Source organism: Vulpes vulpes, chromosome 10, assembly GCF_048418805.1.
Source record: "Vulpes vulpes isolate BD-2025 chromosome 10, VulVul3, whole genome shotgun sequence".
NCBI classification, from domain to species: domain Eukaryota; kingdom Metazoa; phylum Chordata; class Mammalia; order Carnivora; family Canidae; genus Vulpes; species Vulpes vulpes.
This window is the reverse complement of record NC_132789.1, coordinates 20,339,415-20,359,170: the sequence shown is the minus strand read 5'-3', so window position 1 is coordinate 20,359,170 and position 19,756 is coordinate 20,339,415. Positions and strand designations below refer to the sequence as shown.

At 49.0% G+C, this 19,756-nt stretch overlaps 1 protein-coding gene across 6 annotated transcripts in view; it reads right to left on the bottom strand.

The window, feature by feature from the left end:
• SGSM1 (small G protein signaling modulator 1) overlaps nt 1-11,167 on the bottom strand; it is a 93,410-nt gene extending 82,243 nt beyond the window's left edge. For 4 of the 6 annotated variants that reach the window (XM_072725198.1, XM_072725201.1, XM_072725202.1 and 1 more), the window contains exon 1: nt 10,774-10,915. Coding sequence is in view for 2 of the 6 variants with exons in the window: in XM_072725197.1 (XP_072581298.1) it covers nt 10,774-10,817; nt 10,922-10,940 (63 nt within the window). In the remaining 4 variants the exon portion in view is untranslated. The other 2 variants (XM_072725197.1, XM_072725200.1) reach the window with 1 other exon arrangement.
• Nucleotides 11,168-19,756: the final 8,589 nt, after the last annotated feature.

Below are 19,756 nucleotides of genomic sequence, written 5' to 3'. Positions count from 1 at the left end.
CCTTGTGGATCAGGAAGGCACGCACAGACGCTGGAGCGGCCTCAATTCTCTCTGGGGGTCTGGGCAGCTACAGGAGATAAGAACACGAATTCCAGATGGTTGCTTCAAACAGCACAGGGTGAGCCAGAAAACACATTAGCCACCTCTAGCCTACACTGGGAGGAAAAGCAGCCAAGCATCACATCCAAGGGCTGGGTGAGTACCCTGGCTCTGCTCCCTCACCAGCTGTGTGGCCTTGGGTAAGTCACTTCACTTCCTTCGTGCTTCAATTTACTCCCCTCTATAAAAAGGGATAATAAATAGGACCTACCCCTCTGAGCTGTTTTAAGACTGAAATATGTTCATGGATGTAGAGCACTTAGCACAATGTCTAGGACACAACAGAACTTTCTGGAAAATGCTCTGTGCCTAAAATGTCCAAAACGGGATCCCTAGCCACATGCGGCTATTGTCCACTTGAAACCTGGGACAACTGAGCAACAGGATTTTTTTATTTGAGTTTTACTTCCTTTAAATGTAAACATGTAACACTAGTGGCTCCAAATGGATGGTGCAGGTCTGGAACACAGTAGGTGCCCGGTAAATGCTAATTATGATTGTTGTTAGGGGTGGTTGTTTTTGGAGGGCTCACTGGGTTACAAACTAGGGAGCATTTCATTTCTGAGCAAGCCGAGATCGGGGAAACTGTATTCATCTTCAAATTCCAGCATCTTGCTGAGCGGTTCTGAACCGCATTTGGGTTTTGGGGTTGTGGACCTCAGAGACGTACTGAGGATACTCTCTCCCTACAACAAGTACAAAGTGTCTGCATAACTTCAGGGTTGCCCAGTCCTCTAGATCCCACAGACACCTAGCACCCAGGAGGTCACTTCCGCACTGCGGGGCTGAGCTCCAGATGCTGGGGCCCTCACCCTGCCCAGACGGGCATCTGTGTTTTGTCTGCCTAGTTCGTTCCCATGTCCCTGCCTGGTCATGTCACCTGGACTCTCCTCTGGGTCCCCTCCCTCCCTCTCACTGGGCTGACCCCACAGCGACCCTCCAGGCTTGACAGATCTAAGCTATGAGTCCCAGAGTGACTGGCGCAAAAGCCATATGTGACTGGGGCGGAGGTCCAATGAAACCTAATCCTGAATCTTCCAGGAGAACTACAGCAGGGGGGTTGGGGGGGGTAAGGCGAAGCTCTCTGTCTGTTGATGCCAAGCTGGCAGGTTGTAACCTGAGAGCTGGGCAACATTCTCCCTCCCCAGAGAGACCAACAAAGCAGAAAGCTAGCACAGAGAAAATCAGTGCAGAGACCAGAAAACACAGAGGGTCCTGATGACATCATTGGAACCCCTGGATAGAGCTGTACCTGAAGCTGGCCTCACTCCAAACTTCCCAAACCCCTGAAACCACAACGTCGATTTCTTAAGGCTCTCTTTCCCTCTTGGCTTGATCTTCATATATTTATTCGTTGTTCGAGCTGGCTTTGTTAGCAAGTTATCGTCCAAATTGAAATGGGTGGAGCCGGCTAAAATACCGCGCCATGTTACTTCTCAGTTGTGTGACCTTGGTCCAGTTTCTTAACCTCCCTGAGCTTCAGTTTCTCTCATCAGTAAAGAAGAGTTGCTATTTGTACCTGCTCTATAGGAAGCTCACTTTGTGCACTAAATGAGATCAAACAAAGCAAATTAGAGCAGCATTTAATAAATGGTGGTTGTAAAGATGTCTAGTTCTCAAAAAGAAGGAAACAAATGCATGATAGTTGCTATAATTCTAACTAATTAGACGTAATTTACTAAATAATAAAAATTAAAGGAGAATCTAGTCAAGGTCCCAGGTATCATCAAGTCTCAAGTCTTGAGGCTTCCGTCCTCTGATTTTTAAGTAGGAGACTCACTGCCAAAGGAACGGTTATTGTCCTTTACAAAACTGAGTTCTTTCAAGTTTGTCCAATGAAAAAGCACAAGAATCTATTTATTTCTTGTCTTCCTCTACTACTCAAGGAAAAGTACACTGCCTCCCCCTGGCCTTCAGCACTTAGCTGCTCATCCAGGGCCTTGCGGTGGCTAAGTGACAAGACCTGCAAGCTCACTAGGGCGTCAGAATTTCTTCAGCTGAGGGATTATTGCCAGGAGGACAATGAATAAGCAGACCCAGAGGGAAGATCCAACTGCCCACCTCAGGATGTTGAGGCAGCCAGGCAAGACTCAGCCTTCCCCACCCCCGCTCAAGGGCTCGTTCCTTTGGACCCCAAGAAATACCCTCTTCCCAGTCTGCGGCACTGCTCCTGTGGCAGCAGCACCCCCAGCCTGGGGCTTACCCAAAGAGAGCAAGATCCTACACTGAGAACATCTACAAGTTCATGTGACTGACCAGACAGGGCAGCACAATGTCCTTCTGCGACTGATTTCTATCTTGCTCTTAAATGGGTAAGCCAAGCACTCTGCCTGGTCCCTTCATAAATACTGGTGAATACCTGGCAGTGATAGCATCGCAGCAGTGCTGCGCGGTACAGGATACCCTCGCCACCTGATGCACGAGGACACCAAAGCTGGAAAGGTCCAAGCATCCACTAAATGGCAGGACTCAAACTTGGAACACAAGGCTGTCTGATTCCAAAGCCTGGACCTTTTGCCAACTCCACGTGCTCAGAGGAGCTCATCACCATATGTGATAGGTCATTGGTTTCAGCTCCGGAGTGATGCGGAACCCGGTTCCAGAGCCAGAATCCAAGCTGTACCACTGACACTGTCGGTGACCTTTGGTGACTTATTTCCCATTCCCGTGTGTCGCTATCCTTACCTTTAAGGGACAGTGTTTTATCCACTTTGTGTGGCTTCATGACAATTAAATGAGGCCATCACCATAAGATGCTCAGTAAATACTGTTTAAGAAATAAAAAAATCTTTACCCTGTTAGAATGCCTTTAGTTGAGCCTTTGCTTTTCCTGACCAGAACGAAGATTCCCAGATGGTCTTATCAGTGACCGAGTTTTAATAGGTCTTAAATACAGACTTGGCAAATTCCTTGTTGAGAAAATGCGAGAGACCTGGCTCTCGGGGAGGGATGCTGGCCAAATCTGATGGTTTGAGGTTCTTAGAATCCTGGAGCTGTCCAACTGCGTCCACTTGGAAAGCAGAATGGCATAGGCAGAAGGAAACTGCGGGCGGCCACAGGTGGTTAGGGGCAGCGCTGGGACAAGGACTTTGGTGTCCTCACTTCCCATCCTGGGGTCTGCAGCCAGCAAGTGGGGTGTCCCACTGGGGTGCACAAATGCCCTTTCCTACCTGCCGACCAGCAACAAATGCTACACTACCATTTCCCGGAGCCCTTCATGAGGTTACTGCAGGGAAGACCCAGCCAGACCGCACAGGAGACATAACCCAGCCGGAAAGCTAGGCCCCACCTGCCACCCTCCTCACATCAAACCAGGGTGCTGAAGCCCAGGCCCTGCGCTAGCAGAAGCTCCCGGAAGCCACATTGCCAGAGACCTGAAAAAAGCATCAAAACACACCGCACGGATGTGGCTGCATTATTCACGAGGAGAATTTCTGCCAGCTTAAGCCTGAAAACACGACACACGTGAACTGATCTGAGTCAACCCTATAAGCATCAGAGAACCCCAAAATATCCACACCCAGTATTCCTGTATCTACTCGACTGGCAAGTATTTCTGGAACCCCTATTTGGCCAGTGGGGGAGTGGGGCAGAGTAAGGCGCTGTGGTTTCTAGCCTAAGAATTGAAAGCTCAGAAGAGAACAGCGAAGTTTCTTCTCTTGCCTAAAGACTCTGTGCCCCCGATTTGTGCCCTGCATTTATTGCTCGGCTGTGGCCAGAGCAGTCCGCAACATGGATGAATTCATGCTTCTCCCCTTGTTCAAAATTCTCCCACGGGTCCCGTCTCATTTCCGGGGGGGCCACAAGACCCTGCAGGAATGGCCTCCTGCTCCCTCTCTGACCTGTCTCCTCCTCCCTTCTGTTCACTCCACTCCAGGCTCCTTGACCTCTTTGCTATTCATCGTTCCTGACTCAGGGCCTTTGCCTATGCTGTTCCCTCTGGCAGGAACACCTTTCCTGCAGAGGTCAGCAGGGTTCCCTCCTTCCCTTTAGGTCTCTGCTCAAATGTCATAGTATCAGAGGCCATGCCTGACCACCTCCTCTGGAAAGCACTGCCCATTCCGCTCCACTCACTTTCTTTTTCTTTTCGTTCTTTTCTTTTAAGATTTCTATTTATTTATTCAGGAGAGACACACAGAGAGAGGCAGAGACATAGGCAGGGGGAGAAGCAGGCTCCCTGCGGGAAGCCTGATACAGGACTTGATCCCAGAACCCGCAATCACGATCTGAGCCAAAGGCAGATGCTCAAACACTGAGCTACCCAGATACTCTCCACCCACTTTCTAGCTTTATTTTCCTCACAGCATTTGTGACTTCTAATACAGGCATACTTTGCTTTCTTGTACTTTGCAGACACTACTTTTGTTTTTCTTTTCTTTTTTTCTCTCCAGAAACTCTCCACCCACTTTCTAGCTTTATTTTCCTCACAGCATTTGTGACTTCTAATACAGGCATACTTTGCTTTCTTGTACTTTGCAGACACTACTTTTGTTTTTCTTTTCTTTTTTTCTTTTTACAAATTGAAGGTTTGTGGCCATCTTGCATCAAGCAAGTCTGTATTAGCACCATTTTCCCAATAGCATTTGCTCACTTCCTGATTCTGTGTCACACTTTGGTAATTCTAACAATATTTCAAAACTTCTCATTATTATTATGTTTGTCATAGTGATCTGTGATCAGTGATTATGAAAACTCATGATGGTCAGCATTTTTTTTAGCAGTAAAATGGTTTTTTTTGGAAGCCTTCACCTCCCACTCCCCTTAAAACATGTATACAATACGTACAATAAAATAAAGATAAAATTAATATAATTGTAATATGTGACATAACACAGCATTTCTAGATTAAGATGATTATATTATTAAAGATATAATAATAATTATATTATTTTCTTTAGACATAATTCTTTCGCATACTTAATAGACTACATTATAGTGTAAACACAACTTTTACATGCACTGGGAAACCAAAAAATTCCTTTGACTTGACTTATCACAATATTTGCTTTCTTCTGGTGGCTTGGAACTGAACCCACGATATCTCCAAGGGGTGCCTGCATATATTTATTGTTTATCTATCTGTCCCCCAACTAGATCCTATGCTTCATGAGAGCATGTGAGCAGGGATGCCGCTTTGCACCTTTTCTACAGTTCCTAGAGCTGCACCTGGTACATAGTTGATGTTCAATAAATATTCCTGGAAGAAAGGAGGCAGCAAAAAACGTCAGGAATGGAAGGAGGGAGAGGAGGTGGGATAGAGAGGAAGGAAAGAAGAAAGGAAGGAAAGGAAGGAAGGAGGCAGGAAAGAAAGGAGGAAGCTTTCTTCTAAGAAGTGGCAAAAAGCTCCATCTTGGACCCTGTTACCAGCTGATACTTTCTGAAGTCCAAGTCCAAACAAGACCCTCCTTGCTCATAAATTTTCTACAGCTCCCTGCCATCTAATGGAGCAAAGCCCCGAGCAGGGTGCATCTAGCGGGCCTTTGCTGCCCCATCTCTTCCCCTACATACACCTGACCTCAAGCCATGTCTCCAAGGACTCTGCTGGACCTCTGTGAGGCCACCCTTCAGAGCTGACAAAGCAGGATTTGAATCCTGGCTTCTCCACAGACTGGCTGTGTGACCTTAAAGTGAGCTGCTTAACCCCTCTGTGCCTCCAGCTCCTCCTTTATGGAGCGAAGGAGACAAGTACCCTCCCTCCTCGGGCCGTCATGAAGAAGTGAAGGAGTTTTCCAGCACAGAGGTTTCTCCGTCTCAACCACAGTGCCAGTCTGGGCTGACACTTCTTGGTGGGGGGGGGAGGGGGGGCTGTCCTGTGCATCGCAGGAGGCTGAGCAGCATCTCTGGACTCTACCCACTAGATGTCAGTCCCACCCTCGTTTTTGACAAGAAATGGCTCCAGACATTACCAAATGTCCCCTGGGCTAGGGCTGCCAGATTTAGCACTAGGCACTTTACTTCTGTTTATCTGGAATTCGAATTTAACTCGATGACCTATACGGTGTCCAGCAACCTCACCTGGGGGGCAAAACTGTTGCCCCTCTTTTATTGAGAAGAAGTAGATCCAAGTGGAAGCACCACAGGGCTCTCAGTAGAAACATCAGTTGATTCTCTCACTTCCTCCAATCTTCTTAGGATGTGAAACCCTCCTCCACCATCCCATCACACCCCTACCCTGTCCCAAGGCTGGAAGGCACAGCTCCCCAAACGCGCCCAGCTCAGCCGCTGTGGCAAGGGCTCCCCATGGCAGCTCTCATACCAGCTCCAGTTTGCAGAGGTCCACAAGAGCCTCCTCTCCAGCACTGGCCTCATCCCCCTGCCTCCTTCCCCCGGGGGTCTGTCCTCCTGCCCTCAAGCACCTGCTTTTGTCTCTTCCAATTAAGAGGCCTCCCAGGCCTAGCCCAAGGCAAGAAAACAAGGCAGTTAGTCACTTGGCTTCCGTTATCAACCTGGCTCAAGTGGCTGGCTCCTTTAATGGCAGTCGTCATGGCAACAAGAAGCCAGTCCCCACAGCTGCCACTCTGGGAACCAAAACAAAATTAAGGGTTGGAGGCTGGGAGGAGAAAGGAGGGGAGGGCAAAGCGAGCCAGGGTGGAGCCAGAATAGAGCTGATTGGGTTTAACTGCAGGAAATCTCACCCAGGCCACCCTATCTCCTGGGCGACACTGGGGAGACAGAAAAAATAAGATGCCTGCCCAGAGGCAGCTCAGGCTAATGTGGTGGGTGTTTTCACATCGCTTATCCTGACAAGTGATCTTCATCCTCACTGGGAATAAACTGAAACTCAGACCCTTGTGAAGGTACAGACAGATGCCCCTCTAAGGCTGTGCAATTACAAGCCATCAAGTTTAGCTCCGCCCTCTTCCTCCACCTAGCTCCTGTCCTCCCCATCCGTTTTCCCTGTGCTTTTAGGATAGGACCTCCTGCTCTGCCCCTCTGCATTTGGCACCATGCTCCTTCCTCTCTGTCCTCCAGCCACTTCAGAGTCCTCTCATCACTCAAGTTCACCGTGCTCCCTCCAGCCACAAAGTCTTTGTATATGCAGTTCCCTCTGCCAGGAATGGTTCCCCTCTGTCTTCCCATCTCCTGCCTTCATCTTAAAGGTGTGCTCATCCTTCACGTATCTTCTTAACATCACTTCCTCCAGGGCGCCTTCCTGGGCCACCTTAACCTTGTTGTATGTTCTTGTGGTGCCGAGTACCTCTCCTTCATACCTTGGTGCAAAGGCTATCATAATCCTCTGAATTACACTCAGAATGTCTATCAGGATCTGTGTACCAAAATGGGAATGTCAGCCCTATGAGGGCAGGACTTCTCTTATTCACTGCTGCATCCGCAGAGCCCAGTCCTGTGTCTGGCACACAGACACCCTTCAGTAAATAAACATGTCAGAATTTGAACCCAGCTCTGGGTGAGCCCAATGCTCCTTCTTGACCTGCTTCATGGTTCTGAGTCCTACTGGCTCCCAGAGTCAGCACAGGACAGAGCTTCCAGCCCCATAGCCGCTGCTGGCTTTTCTGGCTTCTGTGGCTCAGCCCAAGCTTGCAAACCTTGTCGAAAGAAACTGACTGTTAAGCCACCCTTTCCAGGAAGAATGACGGGAGGTACCTTTGGATGAGGCTATGACAGGCAGGGATGTGACTTCTCTGAACCCAAAAGATGAGGAGAAGGAAGAGCAGACTTGACTCCCAGATTTCTACGCAAAGAGTTTGCCTCCACCATTCCATTGAAGACTGGCTCTCTGATACTGGGACAAGATGCTCTCCCAAGAGGTGGGCAGAGGAAGGCAAGGAGAGAGGAGGTCTGCTTTGGTGGGGCATGGACTCATCGCCACGCCCTTAGGGGCACCCATGCTGAACAAGGGGTTCATAGAAGACTTGAACTTGTCTTCCCTTGACTGCTTCTGTGCCCTTGAGAAATCACTTATCCCGTCTGGGCCATTTTTCACCTCTGTAAGATGGAAATCATTCCATCCACAGCTGAGACTGTGGTGCCGTGGAGACACGGATGAGCACGTTTAGGATATAGAGGTAAGAGCCTGGCTCTGATGTCAGACAGATCTGGGGGGTTAAGTCCCCGGCTTTGCACCTTCTTGGCTGTGTTCTCTTGAGCAATCCACACCTCGTCTCCAGGCTTGGTTTCCTTGTCCATGAAATGGGGGCAGCCTCAGTCACCTCATAAAGTCACCGTGTACACAGGATACGGCACAGAATAGTACCCACTCTATGGAAACTCTGATTACTGAAATGATGTGCCCTGAGAAATGCAGAATTTAGAATCAGCCACCAACTTGTGGCTATAAACCTGCCTTCTGACTGCAGATCCAGGGTCAAGGACCTTTGCCCAAACTTGCGAGGTTCTGTCCCTGACCCCTTCAGGCACCAAGCAGGATGCCAAGGGGTCCCTCTGATCAAGTGATGGCCTCAGCCTTAGGCCAGGCAGAAAGCTCATTCTAAGCCCCAAACGCGGCTGCTCCCAGGACAGAGGATGCAAGCTGACAACTCTGGTCACTGGAGGCAACGTGTCCTCCACAGCTTGCCGATATTCCAAACTAGACTGACATGGGTAGGACCTCCAGGAGCATTGCACCAATGCCTCTTTCTCCAGCTGTGGAAACTGAGTCCTTGAGAGAGGAAAGGACTTGTCCAGGGCACCAAGGGAGCTCCTGGCAGAACCAGGCCAAAGGCCCAGCTGAAGCCCTGCCCAGAAGCAGATACCGAGAGGCACTGCCCTCCCTGACGCCTTGCTCCCAGGCTCTTCTACCTGTAGACCCCTTCCATTGAACCAGCAAGCCATTTCCTGAGAAACAGCCATTCCGGGGATGCCTGGGTGGCTCAGTGGCTGAGTGTCTGCCTTTGGCTCAGGGCTTGATCCCGGGGTCCTGGGATCGAGTCCTGCGTCAGGCTCTGCACAGGGAGCCTGCTTCTCCCTCTGCCTGTGCCTCTGCTTCTCTCTGTGTGTCTCTCATGAATAATAACTAAACGCTTCAAAAGAAAAGAAAACACAGCCATTCCATGTGACAATCTCCGAGGAGTACAAATTACATCTAGGTTTAAACAATGAACAAAGAGACTACATACAGGCTTTTAACCTGAAGGCTTTTGAGAGAGTTTCTATAAGACACCCTCCACCAACTCAGTCATCAGAAAATTGCAGGTGTGCAGGTTTTGTTGGAAAGATGGTCTATCTAGATAGAGCTTTCTTCAGGTCCCACAATGCCTCTAAGAGGGCCAAACTGAAAAGTTCTGGGCCTTTCTGAGGAACTCCACATCCCTCATTACGGATCCTTATTCAGAAATGCCAGAATATACAACTAGCTCTAGAGCTGATTCTTTGAACAACACGAGACATGCCACACAGAGACCTACGCACAACATGCGCCCATGCTTTCTGAGGAGGGAGGGGCAGCCACAGGTCCCCTCTTCCAGGCTGTCTTTGATGGCTGACTGCCACCATGCAGGGAGGGGCTTCTGGGTGCTCAGTGCTGACACCAGGCTGACACCCTCCTCGTGTGTGCACACGCATGCGTACACACACACACACACACGCAATCAGGCCAGCCCCAAGGTCTACAGCCATCTGTGATCTCGGGCTGAGGACTCAAGGTACAGAGGTGATGCCGCTCAACAGCGATCGGGTCCCAGGTGAGGGATGTGAGGCAGCATAAGGAGGGCAGCACACACACATACAGTCACACATACCTGGTCGCAGCCTCACTCACGCACGCAGAGACTTACGCATCACACGGTCACACACCATACTCACAAAAACAGATCCACACACAGACACATGTACACGCAATACGGAGACACACTTGGTTACCTCCAGGCAGATGCACAGACAGCCTCAGACACACACTCACAGCACATGTCGGCGCCCACACAGGAGTGAGCGTGCTCCACACACAGTCCGGGCATCTACATGCTTCCCAGGAACCCACCACTGCAGGTTCGCCCCTCTCCGGGAAGTCGAGGGCTATTCGCTAAAGGCTAGACTGGGCTCCCAGCTGGCCCCAAGGAGAGTGAAGGGGGCGGAGGGGCAGGTGAACCCTGCCTGATTCGCACCCTACTGCGTGTCGGGGGTGGGGGGGTGGGCAGGGGTGGGCAGGGGTGGGCGAGGGGAACTCGCCTGCCAAGACGCCCTGGCACAGGCCCACAGATGGTGCAACCCAATGACCAGGGACTTTCGGGGAGGGAGTCCCCAAGCTCCTGGGGGCGGCTCTAAGGACTGAGACTTGTGGGGAAGGGGAGATGGGGGGTGTTACCCAAAGTGAACCGTTCCCTTTTCCCGAAGTCTGGTCCTCCTTCTGCAGCCCTACCCAGCCCCTCACCTCCCAGTAAGTCCAGTCAGCCCCCAGGTGCTTGCCTCCCCTTAATGAGACCCACCCACCTGCTCCTCCACAAGAGGGGGTCCTACCCAGACACGCCCGGGTGTGCCCCATCGGGGGCGGCCCTCCCGCTGCGTCCGCCCCTACACACAGCAGCCAAGCATCGACCCCGTACCTGAGGCCCCCACCCCCAACTCACCCGCCTCCAGTCCTACCAGGTGAGCCCCACAGCTCAGGTGGCCGCCCCGCTGCCACGGGCCCCCACCCCTTTGGAGACCCTTCCCCCGGGGGAGCTCCGGCGGCTCCCTCCGCAGGGTCGCGCCCCCGGCCACCCCACCCCCGGCACCTACCTCCTTCTTGACAGTGCGCAGCAGCCTCTGCCGCGTGTCCGCCTCTGTGGGACGAGACGGGGGGACGGCGGGTCAGCCGAGCGCTGGGGGCGGGGGCACGGGCCGCCCTCCCGCCGCCCCCGCGCCCCGCGCCCGCTCACCCGCTTACCCGCGGGGCCCGAGGCCATGGCCGCGCGCGCTGCGTTCCCGACCGGGCGGCGGCGGCGGCGGCGGCGGCGGCGGCGCTCGCTCGCGGGCTCGGCTGCAGCAGCCGCGGCGGGGCGGGGCCGAGGGCCCGGTGACGTCAGGGCCCCCCGCGCGGCCGCCCCGCCCCGCCCCGCCCCGCCCCGCCCCTCCCGAGCCGCCGCCGCGCGGCCGGGCGCCCAGCGGGAGGGTCCTCCGGGCCGCGCGCACGCCCCAGGCCTCGCCCGGCCCCGCCCCGCCCCCGCGGGCAGCCCCGCCCACCACGCGCGGCGCCGCAGTCCCACCCCCTGCGGGGCGGGGCGGGGCGGGGCGGGGCGGGGCGGGGCGGGGCGGGGCTGCGTCCCTTCCTGGACGTCCGCTCGGTGCCAGGCTGGAGGCGGCCGCGGGAGCCGGTGGGACTGTTCCTGACGCTCTCTGGGCCTCAGTGTTCTCATCTCTAAAATGGACAGAATATGGGACGCCCGGGTTGCTCGGCGGTTTGGCACCTGCCTTCCGCTGGGGGCGTGACCCTGCGATATTACGAGATAGCTGCTCTATTATTATTAATCATTAGTATTATTGTTATTATTGAGAATCTTGTTCTTTGGCTTTCTGTTGACTCTCACTCGAGATTTATTCATTTGTTTGATAAGTATGATTTGAATAACTGCTTAGCAAGGCTTTATATTCAGACTCTCTAAATCTTTTGTTGGGGGTGTGCCTTTCTAGAGAACTCTGGACCCTGAATGTGAAGGTACGAAACCAGAAATCGGTTGTTTGGTTAAATTCTTTCTGTGGAATTTCTCTGTTCTTATCAATAGTTTAACTTCAACCCCCAGACCTACGTAAGAGATTTTCACGTTAGGCTCTTCAATCTCTTGTCCTTGAAATACCGAGTCTTTTGGCAGAGATTCTTACGTGTCCCAGAGTACCCAAAAGATGAGTGACTCCACTTTTTCCCCTCATTTTGGCCACTGAAGATTTGCTTAATGTATTTCTCTGATTTATGTTTATCTCACGTTTGTACTAATAATGTTGGACCTAATGTTTATCCTTTCTTTCTTTCTTTACACATACACACACTCACGAGACTATTCTGGACTTTGGTGCAGGGGCCGTTTATGGGTGAGGCTTAGTCATACCAATTCCCTTTCATTCTTGATTTCTCTCCCTATTACTATCACTCATCTCCTGCCACTTTAGCTCAACTCCTAGACTTGCTCATGACTGAAATGAAAGCTGGAGTTTTTGAATAAAGAAAAGGAAATGCCAAAAGAAAGAAAGCTGATAAAATTAGAAAAGAGGAGAATCCCTCTGACCACTTAAACATATATTTGTATATATGTATATGTGTGTGTGTGTGTGTGTGCTTGGTATACATACCATATACATACCATATACATACATGGTATGTATGTATTATATATGCGCGTATATATTTCAGTGGTATTATGGAAACTCAAGAATTTCATTGCTAAAATAATTTTCTATGCCAAGTGAATACCTATTTGCATTCGCTTTCATAATTATTTCTATAATTGGTTCTACAAGTAAATGCAGAGATAGCTGCATAGGCTTACTCCTACCACCTGCTTAGTACAGATATACAGAGAAGGCAATACTACATATTTAAATTATTCTTCTTGGGGATCCCTGGGTGGCTCAGGGATTTAGCGCCTGCCTTTGGCCCAGGGCCCCATCCTGGAGTCCCGGGATTGAGTCCCACGTCGGGCTCCCAGCATGGAGCCTGCTTCTCCCTCCTCCTGTGTCTCTGCCTCTCTCTCTCTCTCTCTGTCTATCATAAATAAATAAATACATCTTTAATAAATAAATAAATTCTTATTTTCTAACAAATCGTATAATCACAATATTGGAATGATAGCTCACTTAGTCTTCTGTTCCTGCGTTCCAACACCCGGGTCCTTTCACAGAAGATAGATGCTCTCGCGCAGCCCCGGTGGCTCAGCGGTTTAGCGCCGCCTACAGCCCAGGGCGTGATCCCGGAGGACGTCAGGATCCCTGCACGGAGCCTGCTTCTCCCTCTGCCTTTGTCTCTGCCTCTCTCTCTCTCTCTCTCTCTCTCTCTCTCCCTCTCCTCTCTGGGTATTCTCAGGAATAAATAAATAAAATCTTAAAAAAGAAAAGAAAATAGATGCTCTCTGAGAATTAAATGGTCAAATATAGAGAGGTAGATGGCTAAATGTAAGTGCTATTTGAATAAATTTGCATATGAAAGGACCTCAAAAAACTTCTGTTAAGAAAAATCTATAAATCATTTTTATCTGAGATGACTCCCTTTCTGTACTCATGCCAGCATCTCTGGAATCAAAACAAAAGTTCCAAAGTTTTCAATAAGATCTTCCTTCTTAGTTCTCAATCAATTGGTTATCCAGTTACTAAGTTATCTGTTTTATATGGAAGGATTTCCATATTTTGTGGATGTAATTCTTAGGACCTGATCAAAATGCAGAAGAAGAAGGGGAATGGAAAAGATATTTAGCTGGGAGGAAAAAAAAAAGAAGAAGAAAGAAAGAAAAAAGAAAAATAGAAAATTTGGATCAGTAAAGATGCTGAATTAGATAAATATGTTAGAAATTCTAGGTCATTAAAATATACTGTGTTACTAGAGCTAGAGGCTTTGATTGGTCTTGTTCTTTGGAAATTCCAGTCACATGGAAGAAAATCTCCACTGAAATGTCCCTAGAACAGATACTGATTAAAACATACACTGTTTCACATTTCTTTCTAAAGAGATTTTCTTTAGTTAATTTTGGCTGCCTTTTGAGTGAAGCCGGAGACTACCATGGGATCATCGCTCTCAGAAAGCCAGGAGTCCCTGAAGTCCCTAGTCCAACTGTGATTGCATTACCTCTGACACAGAAATGCAAAGCAACAATAAACTCAAGGGTGCTGGCCACTGATGTTTTTTAGTTCCTTACCTACTAGTGTCATCTTCAATAAATCAGTATGTAGAGTCCACACTCTATTTCTTTAAAGAAATTCAAAGTAAATATAGATGATTTTCAGGTATTACTGATTTTCCCTAAAACTCAATGATTCATTTGTATTAATACTTATAAAGTAAAAAAAAAAAACTTATAAAGTGCTACGTAATAACTGGTTACTCTAGTTAAAACATTTTGGGAATTTCAACACTTGTTAAGGAACATGTCCACCAGTGACCAGGGTGTAGACTGATGCTATCAACATATATTAAATGAGTAATATTACCTTACTTTAAGAACTCCCCAGAATTATTAACCCCCTCCACACACACACACACACACACGAGTTTCATTTTTCTTCATTGTGTTCTAGACCCATGTTCTTTTTATGAGAATTCTAGAAGATTGGAAAGAAGAATAAACAAAGAAGCTACAGGTTGAAATATTATATTCTAGGTTCAGGTACAAAGAATCTAATTTCTTTTACTTTTATTGGAGCTCAATTTGCCAACATACGGCATAACACGCAGAGCTCATCTCAGAAGCGGGCCCCGTGCGTGGAAGGGAGCGACTCCCGTGGTGGGGTCGCCAGCGCCTCGCTCTTCCCGCTCCTCGTCCGCACTGGCCCGGTGGGGCGACCTCCTGCCTTGACTCAGCGCTCCTGGGAGGCTGCCTGGGCTGGGCCACCCGCTGCTCCGGGCTCCTCCCGCGGCCCCGCCCCTCCGAGGCCCCGCCCACGGGACCCGCCCCTCCGAGGCCCCGCCCCTCGGCCCCGCAGCCCCGGCCCGGCAGCCCCGGCCCCGGCAGCCCCCGCAGCCCCCGCAGTCTCCGACGGGGCAGCCTCCACCCCCTGCCCTGCGCGCCGCCTGCTGGAAGGGGCTTGACCCCTGGACCCCGAGGTCACCCCAGCTGAAGCAGAGGCTTAGCCAGACTGAGTCACCCAGGTACCCCAAGAACTTAAAACTCCTATTAATGACCTAAGAGCCATGAAAAATGTTGTATTAACAGGGATGGTTAATAATTTCTCAGCCTTCTAAGGAATCTGTAAGGATTAGTCATCTGAATGTTAAGTGACAAGTACTTAGGCTATTTAATGAAACCTCCATCCAGGATTTTAAAAATCCCCTTTCTCTCTTAGGTAGACATCTTCTTTTAATTAAGCAAACGTGTCACTTAAACTACAAAACAGTTACGCTTGCCGATGTCTTAGAATACCTAGAGGACGTGATTTTCAGGTGTTAGACTAGGATATTTGGATGTAAATTTTAGGGCATCTAGGGCCAAGTGTATTTTACTTATTTTTAATTAAAATCCAATACACATGTAGCGTATTACTTGCTTGAGAGGCAGAGTTTACGGACTCAGTTGTCTATAACAAGGACTCAGTAGTACATCATGTGCCCTCCTTAGTGCCCACCACCCAGTCACCCCATCCCCCAGCCCACTTCCCCTGCAGCAGCCCTCAGTTTACTTCCTAAGTTGAGACTCTCTTCTGGTTTGTCTCCCTCTCTGGTTTTGTCTTGTTTTGTTTTTCCCTCCCTTTAGGGCCAAGAATATTTTAGAGACATTTCTGTAATCATTACTTCTGCCAATTTAAATCACTTTATATCAGATATGATAAAAAGTAATTGCTCTGTAACGGCACCAAATGTTTTTCTTAAGTAAGCTGCTGTTAAAAAGTTGTTGGTTTTACATAATTGATTTTCTGCCTCTTCAGGACACTATCCCTAGAGTATTTGGGTGCACAGCTGAGTGCACTCAAAATAATCCTTTAAAAACTTTACTTTGGAAATGTACATCCTCTCTGGGTTCCTGGGTTTTTGAAGGAATGAGGTTACATACAACAGGACAATTCTAGAAGTCATGATCTGTATTTCCACTTATTTCCCAGGATCACATTTGTGCCAGTACCACACTGTCTGGACGGCCACGGCTTTGTAGTACAACCTGAAATCTGGCATTGTGATGCCCCCAGCTGTGGTCTTCGTTTTGAATAGTCCCCTGGCTATTTGGGGTCTTTTCCGGTTCCACACTAATCTTAAGATGGTTTGTTCCAACTCCCTGAGGGAAGTCCATGGTATCTTGATAGGGATTGCATGAAATGTGTAAATTGCCCTGGGTCGCAGGGACATTTTCACAATATTCGTTCCTCCAACCCTCATGAGCACGGAGTATTTTTCCATCTCTTTGTGCCTTCCTCCATTTCCTTCAGGAGCGTTCTGTAGTGTTTAGGGTATAGATCCTTCACCTCTTTGGTTAGGTTTCTTCCTTAGGTATCTTACGCTTTTGGGTGCAATTGTAAAAGGGATTGATTGACTCCTTAGTATTCGAGGGTCTTCTAACAGCAACCTGTCAACAGCTCTTTCTATGTCCACTTATTTCCTAGGTTCTACTGTGGAAACGCCGGAATGAGAACCGTGTAGACAACCTGGGGACACCCGCCCTGGGATGTGGGTGAAAATGCTTAATTTAACATCCCCTGTGGCACACACAGAAGTTGGAACGGTCCGTGGCATCATTAGAAGGTGACATGGAAATTCATTCGTTAAATAGCCTCAAGAAATCTTGTCCAGGGGGCGCCTGAGTGTTTCTGTCAGCTAAGTCTCTGCCTCCTGGTTTTTAGCTCTGTTCGTGACCTCAGGGTCATCAGATTCACCCATATTCAGCATGGAGCCTGCTTCGTATTCCCTCTTCCTTTGCCTCTGCCCCTCTCCTCCTTACACTTGCTCTTTTGCTCTCTCCACACACACAAAACAGAATCATTATTCAGTTTTGCTTGGGGGCCATTGTTAAGACAAACCTCCTAAGCCGTATTGTTTATGTTTCATGTGTCCACATCTTAATTTAAAAGGTCAGTCATTAGTCTGTGGCCAAAGTAGTAAAATCGCATTGAGAACTCTAAATTGGTCAGATTTAGTGAGAGGGCTTGTGGGGCTAACATTTGGACATACGAGTCCGTGTTAAATATTTGCAAAATGTACTCTTTTTTCTTTTTTTTTTTTTTCTTTTTTTTTTTTTATGATAGTCACAGAGAGAGGGAGAGAGAGGCAGAGACACAGGCAGACGAGAAGCAGGCTCCATGCACCGGGAGCCCGATGTGGGACTCAATCCCGGGTCTCCAGGATCGCGCCCTGGGCCAAAGGCAGGTGCCAAACCGCTGCGCCTCCCAGGGATCCCCCAAAATGTACTCTTTTTAAACATTTTTACTGCAGTTCAATTTGCCGGCAAATTGAACGCTATAGCATAACACCCAGTGCTCATCCCGCCAAGTGCGCCACGCGCCCCCGCACACCACCCCCCCCCCCCCCGGGCCACATCAGTACCCATCACTGGGTCGCCCTAACCTCCAGCCCAACTTCCCCTTCCACTACCTCTTGTTCAGTTACCGGAGTTGGGTATGTCTCCTGTTTTGTCACCCTCACTGATATTTTCCCTCATTGTCTCCATTCCCTTTATTCCCTTTCACTAGTTTTTATATCACCCAAATGAATGAGACCATATCAAGTTTGTCCTTTTCCGATGGACTTACTTCACTCAGCATAATCCCTCCAGGTGCGTCCACGTCAGAGCAAATGGTAGGTGTTTGTGGTTTCTCATGGCTGAGTAATATTCCCTTGTAGCCGTGGACCACATCTTCTTTATCCATTCATCTCTCGATGGACCCCGAGGCTCCTTCCACAGTTTGGCTATTGTGGACATTGCTGCCATAAACATCGGGAGGCAGGTGTCCCCGCATTTCACCGCATCTGCAGCTTTGGGGTATATCCCCAGCAGTGCCATTGCTGGGCCGGAGGAAAGATCTGTTCTTAACTCTTTGAGGAACCTCCACACAGTTTTCCGGAGTGGCTGCACCAGTTCACATTCCCACCTACAGTGCAAGAGGGTTCCCCTTTGTCCGCGTCCTCTCCAACATTTGTTGTTTCCTGTCTTGTGACTTTTCCCCATTCCCACCGGTGTGAGGTGGTATCTCCTGGGGGTTTGGATCTGTAGTTTCCTGATGGCCAGCGATGTGGGGCATGTTCTCATGTGCTTGTTGGCCGTGTCTCTCTCTTCCCCTGTGAGATTTCTGTTCGGGTCTTTTGCCCGTTTCACGATCGGATTGTTTGTTTCTCTGCTCTTGAGTTGAGTATGTTCTTTATAGATCTTGGACACTAGCCCTTTGACTGAGCGGTCGTTTGCAAGTATCTTCTCCCATTCTGTAGGTTGTCTTTTACTTTTGTGGACTGTTTCTTTTGCTGCGCAGGAGCTTTCGATCTGGCTGAAGTCCCAATAATTCCTTGTTGCTTTTGTTTCTCTTGCCTTGGCGGACGTATCTTGCGAGATGTTGCTGTGGCCAAGTTGAAAAACGGTGTTGCCTCTGTTCGCCTCTCAGATTTGGATGGATTCTTGTCTCACATTTAGATCTTTCATCCTTTTTGAGTTTTTCTTTGTGTGTGGTGTCAGAGAATGGTCTAGCTTCCTTCTTCTGCATGTGGATGTCCAATGTTCCCAGCACCCTTTTTTGAAGAGACTGTCTTTTTCCAGGGATAGTCTTTCCTGCTTTCTCGAATATTAGTTGACCATAAAGTTGAGGGTCCACTTCTGGATTCGCTATTCGGTTCCATTGATCTATGGGTCTGTTTTTGTGCCACTACCACACTGTCTTGATGGCCACGGCTTTGTAGTACAACCTGAAATCGGGCCTTGTGATGCCCCCAGCTGTGGCCTTCGTTTTGAATAGTCCCCTGGCTCTTTGGGGTCTTTTCCGGTTCCACACTAGAATCTTAAGATGGTCTGTTCCAACTCTCTGAAGAAAGTCCCCGGTATTTTGATAGGGATTGCGTGAAATGTGTAAATTGCCCTGGGTAGTATGGACATTTTCACAATATTAATTCTTCCTCTCCATGAGCATGGAACCTTTTTCCTTCTCTTGATGCCTTCCTCGATTTCTTTCAGGAACGTTCTGTGGTGTTTAGGGTACAGATCCTTTACCTCTTTGGTTAGGTTTATTCCTGGGTAGCTTATGCTTTTGGGTGCAATTGTAAATGGGATTGACTCCTTAATTTTCGAGGCTCTTCTAACAACAACCTGTCAGTCAACAGCTCTTTCTATGTCCATTTATTTCCCAGGAGCTGCTGTGAATACAACCCAACCAGAATCTAGCAGACAACCTGGGTACACCTGCCCAGGAGCACGGCCAAAGCTATTTGCCATCTTCCACAACAGAAAAGTTCAGCCAACGGATGAAAGCCCAGAGGGTAACATGAAAATTGATTCATTAAATAATAGCCTCAAGAAATCTTGTCCTAGGGGCACCTGGGTGTTTCTGTCAGCTAAGTCTCTGCCTCCTGGGTTTCAGCTCTGGTCATGACCTCAAGGTTGTCAGATTCACCCATATTCAGCATGGAGGCTGCTTCGTACTCTCTCTTCCTTTGCCTCTGCCCCTCTCCTCCTTACACTTGCTCTTTTGCTCTCTCCACACACACACACACACACACAAAGGAATCCTTACTCAGTTTTGCTCAGGGTGTCGTAGTAAAGACAGACCTCCTCAGCCGTATTCTTTGTTTCACGTGTCCAAATATTAATTTAAAAGGTCAGTCATTAGTCTTTGGCCAAAATAGTAAAATCGCATTGAGAACTCTAATTTGGTCAGATTTAGTGGGAGGGCTTGTGAGGCTGACAACATTTGGACATACTAGTTTGTGTTAAATATTAGCAAAATGTTTTCTTTCTTTAAACATTTTCACTGCAGTTCAATTTGCCGGCAAATTGAACGCTTATAGCATCACACCCAGTGCTCATCCCACCATGTGACCCCGCCCCCCCGCCCCGCCCCTCCGCTGCATCACTGCCCATCACCTGGTCGCCCCAACTGCCCACACACCTCCCCTTCC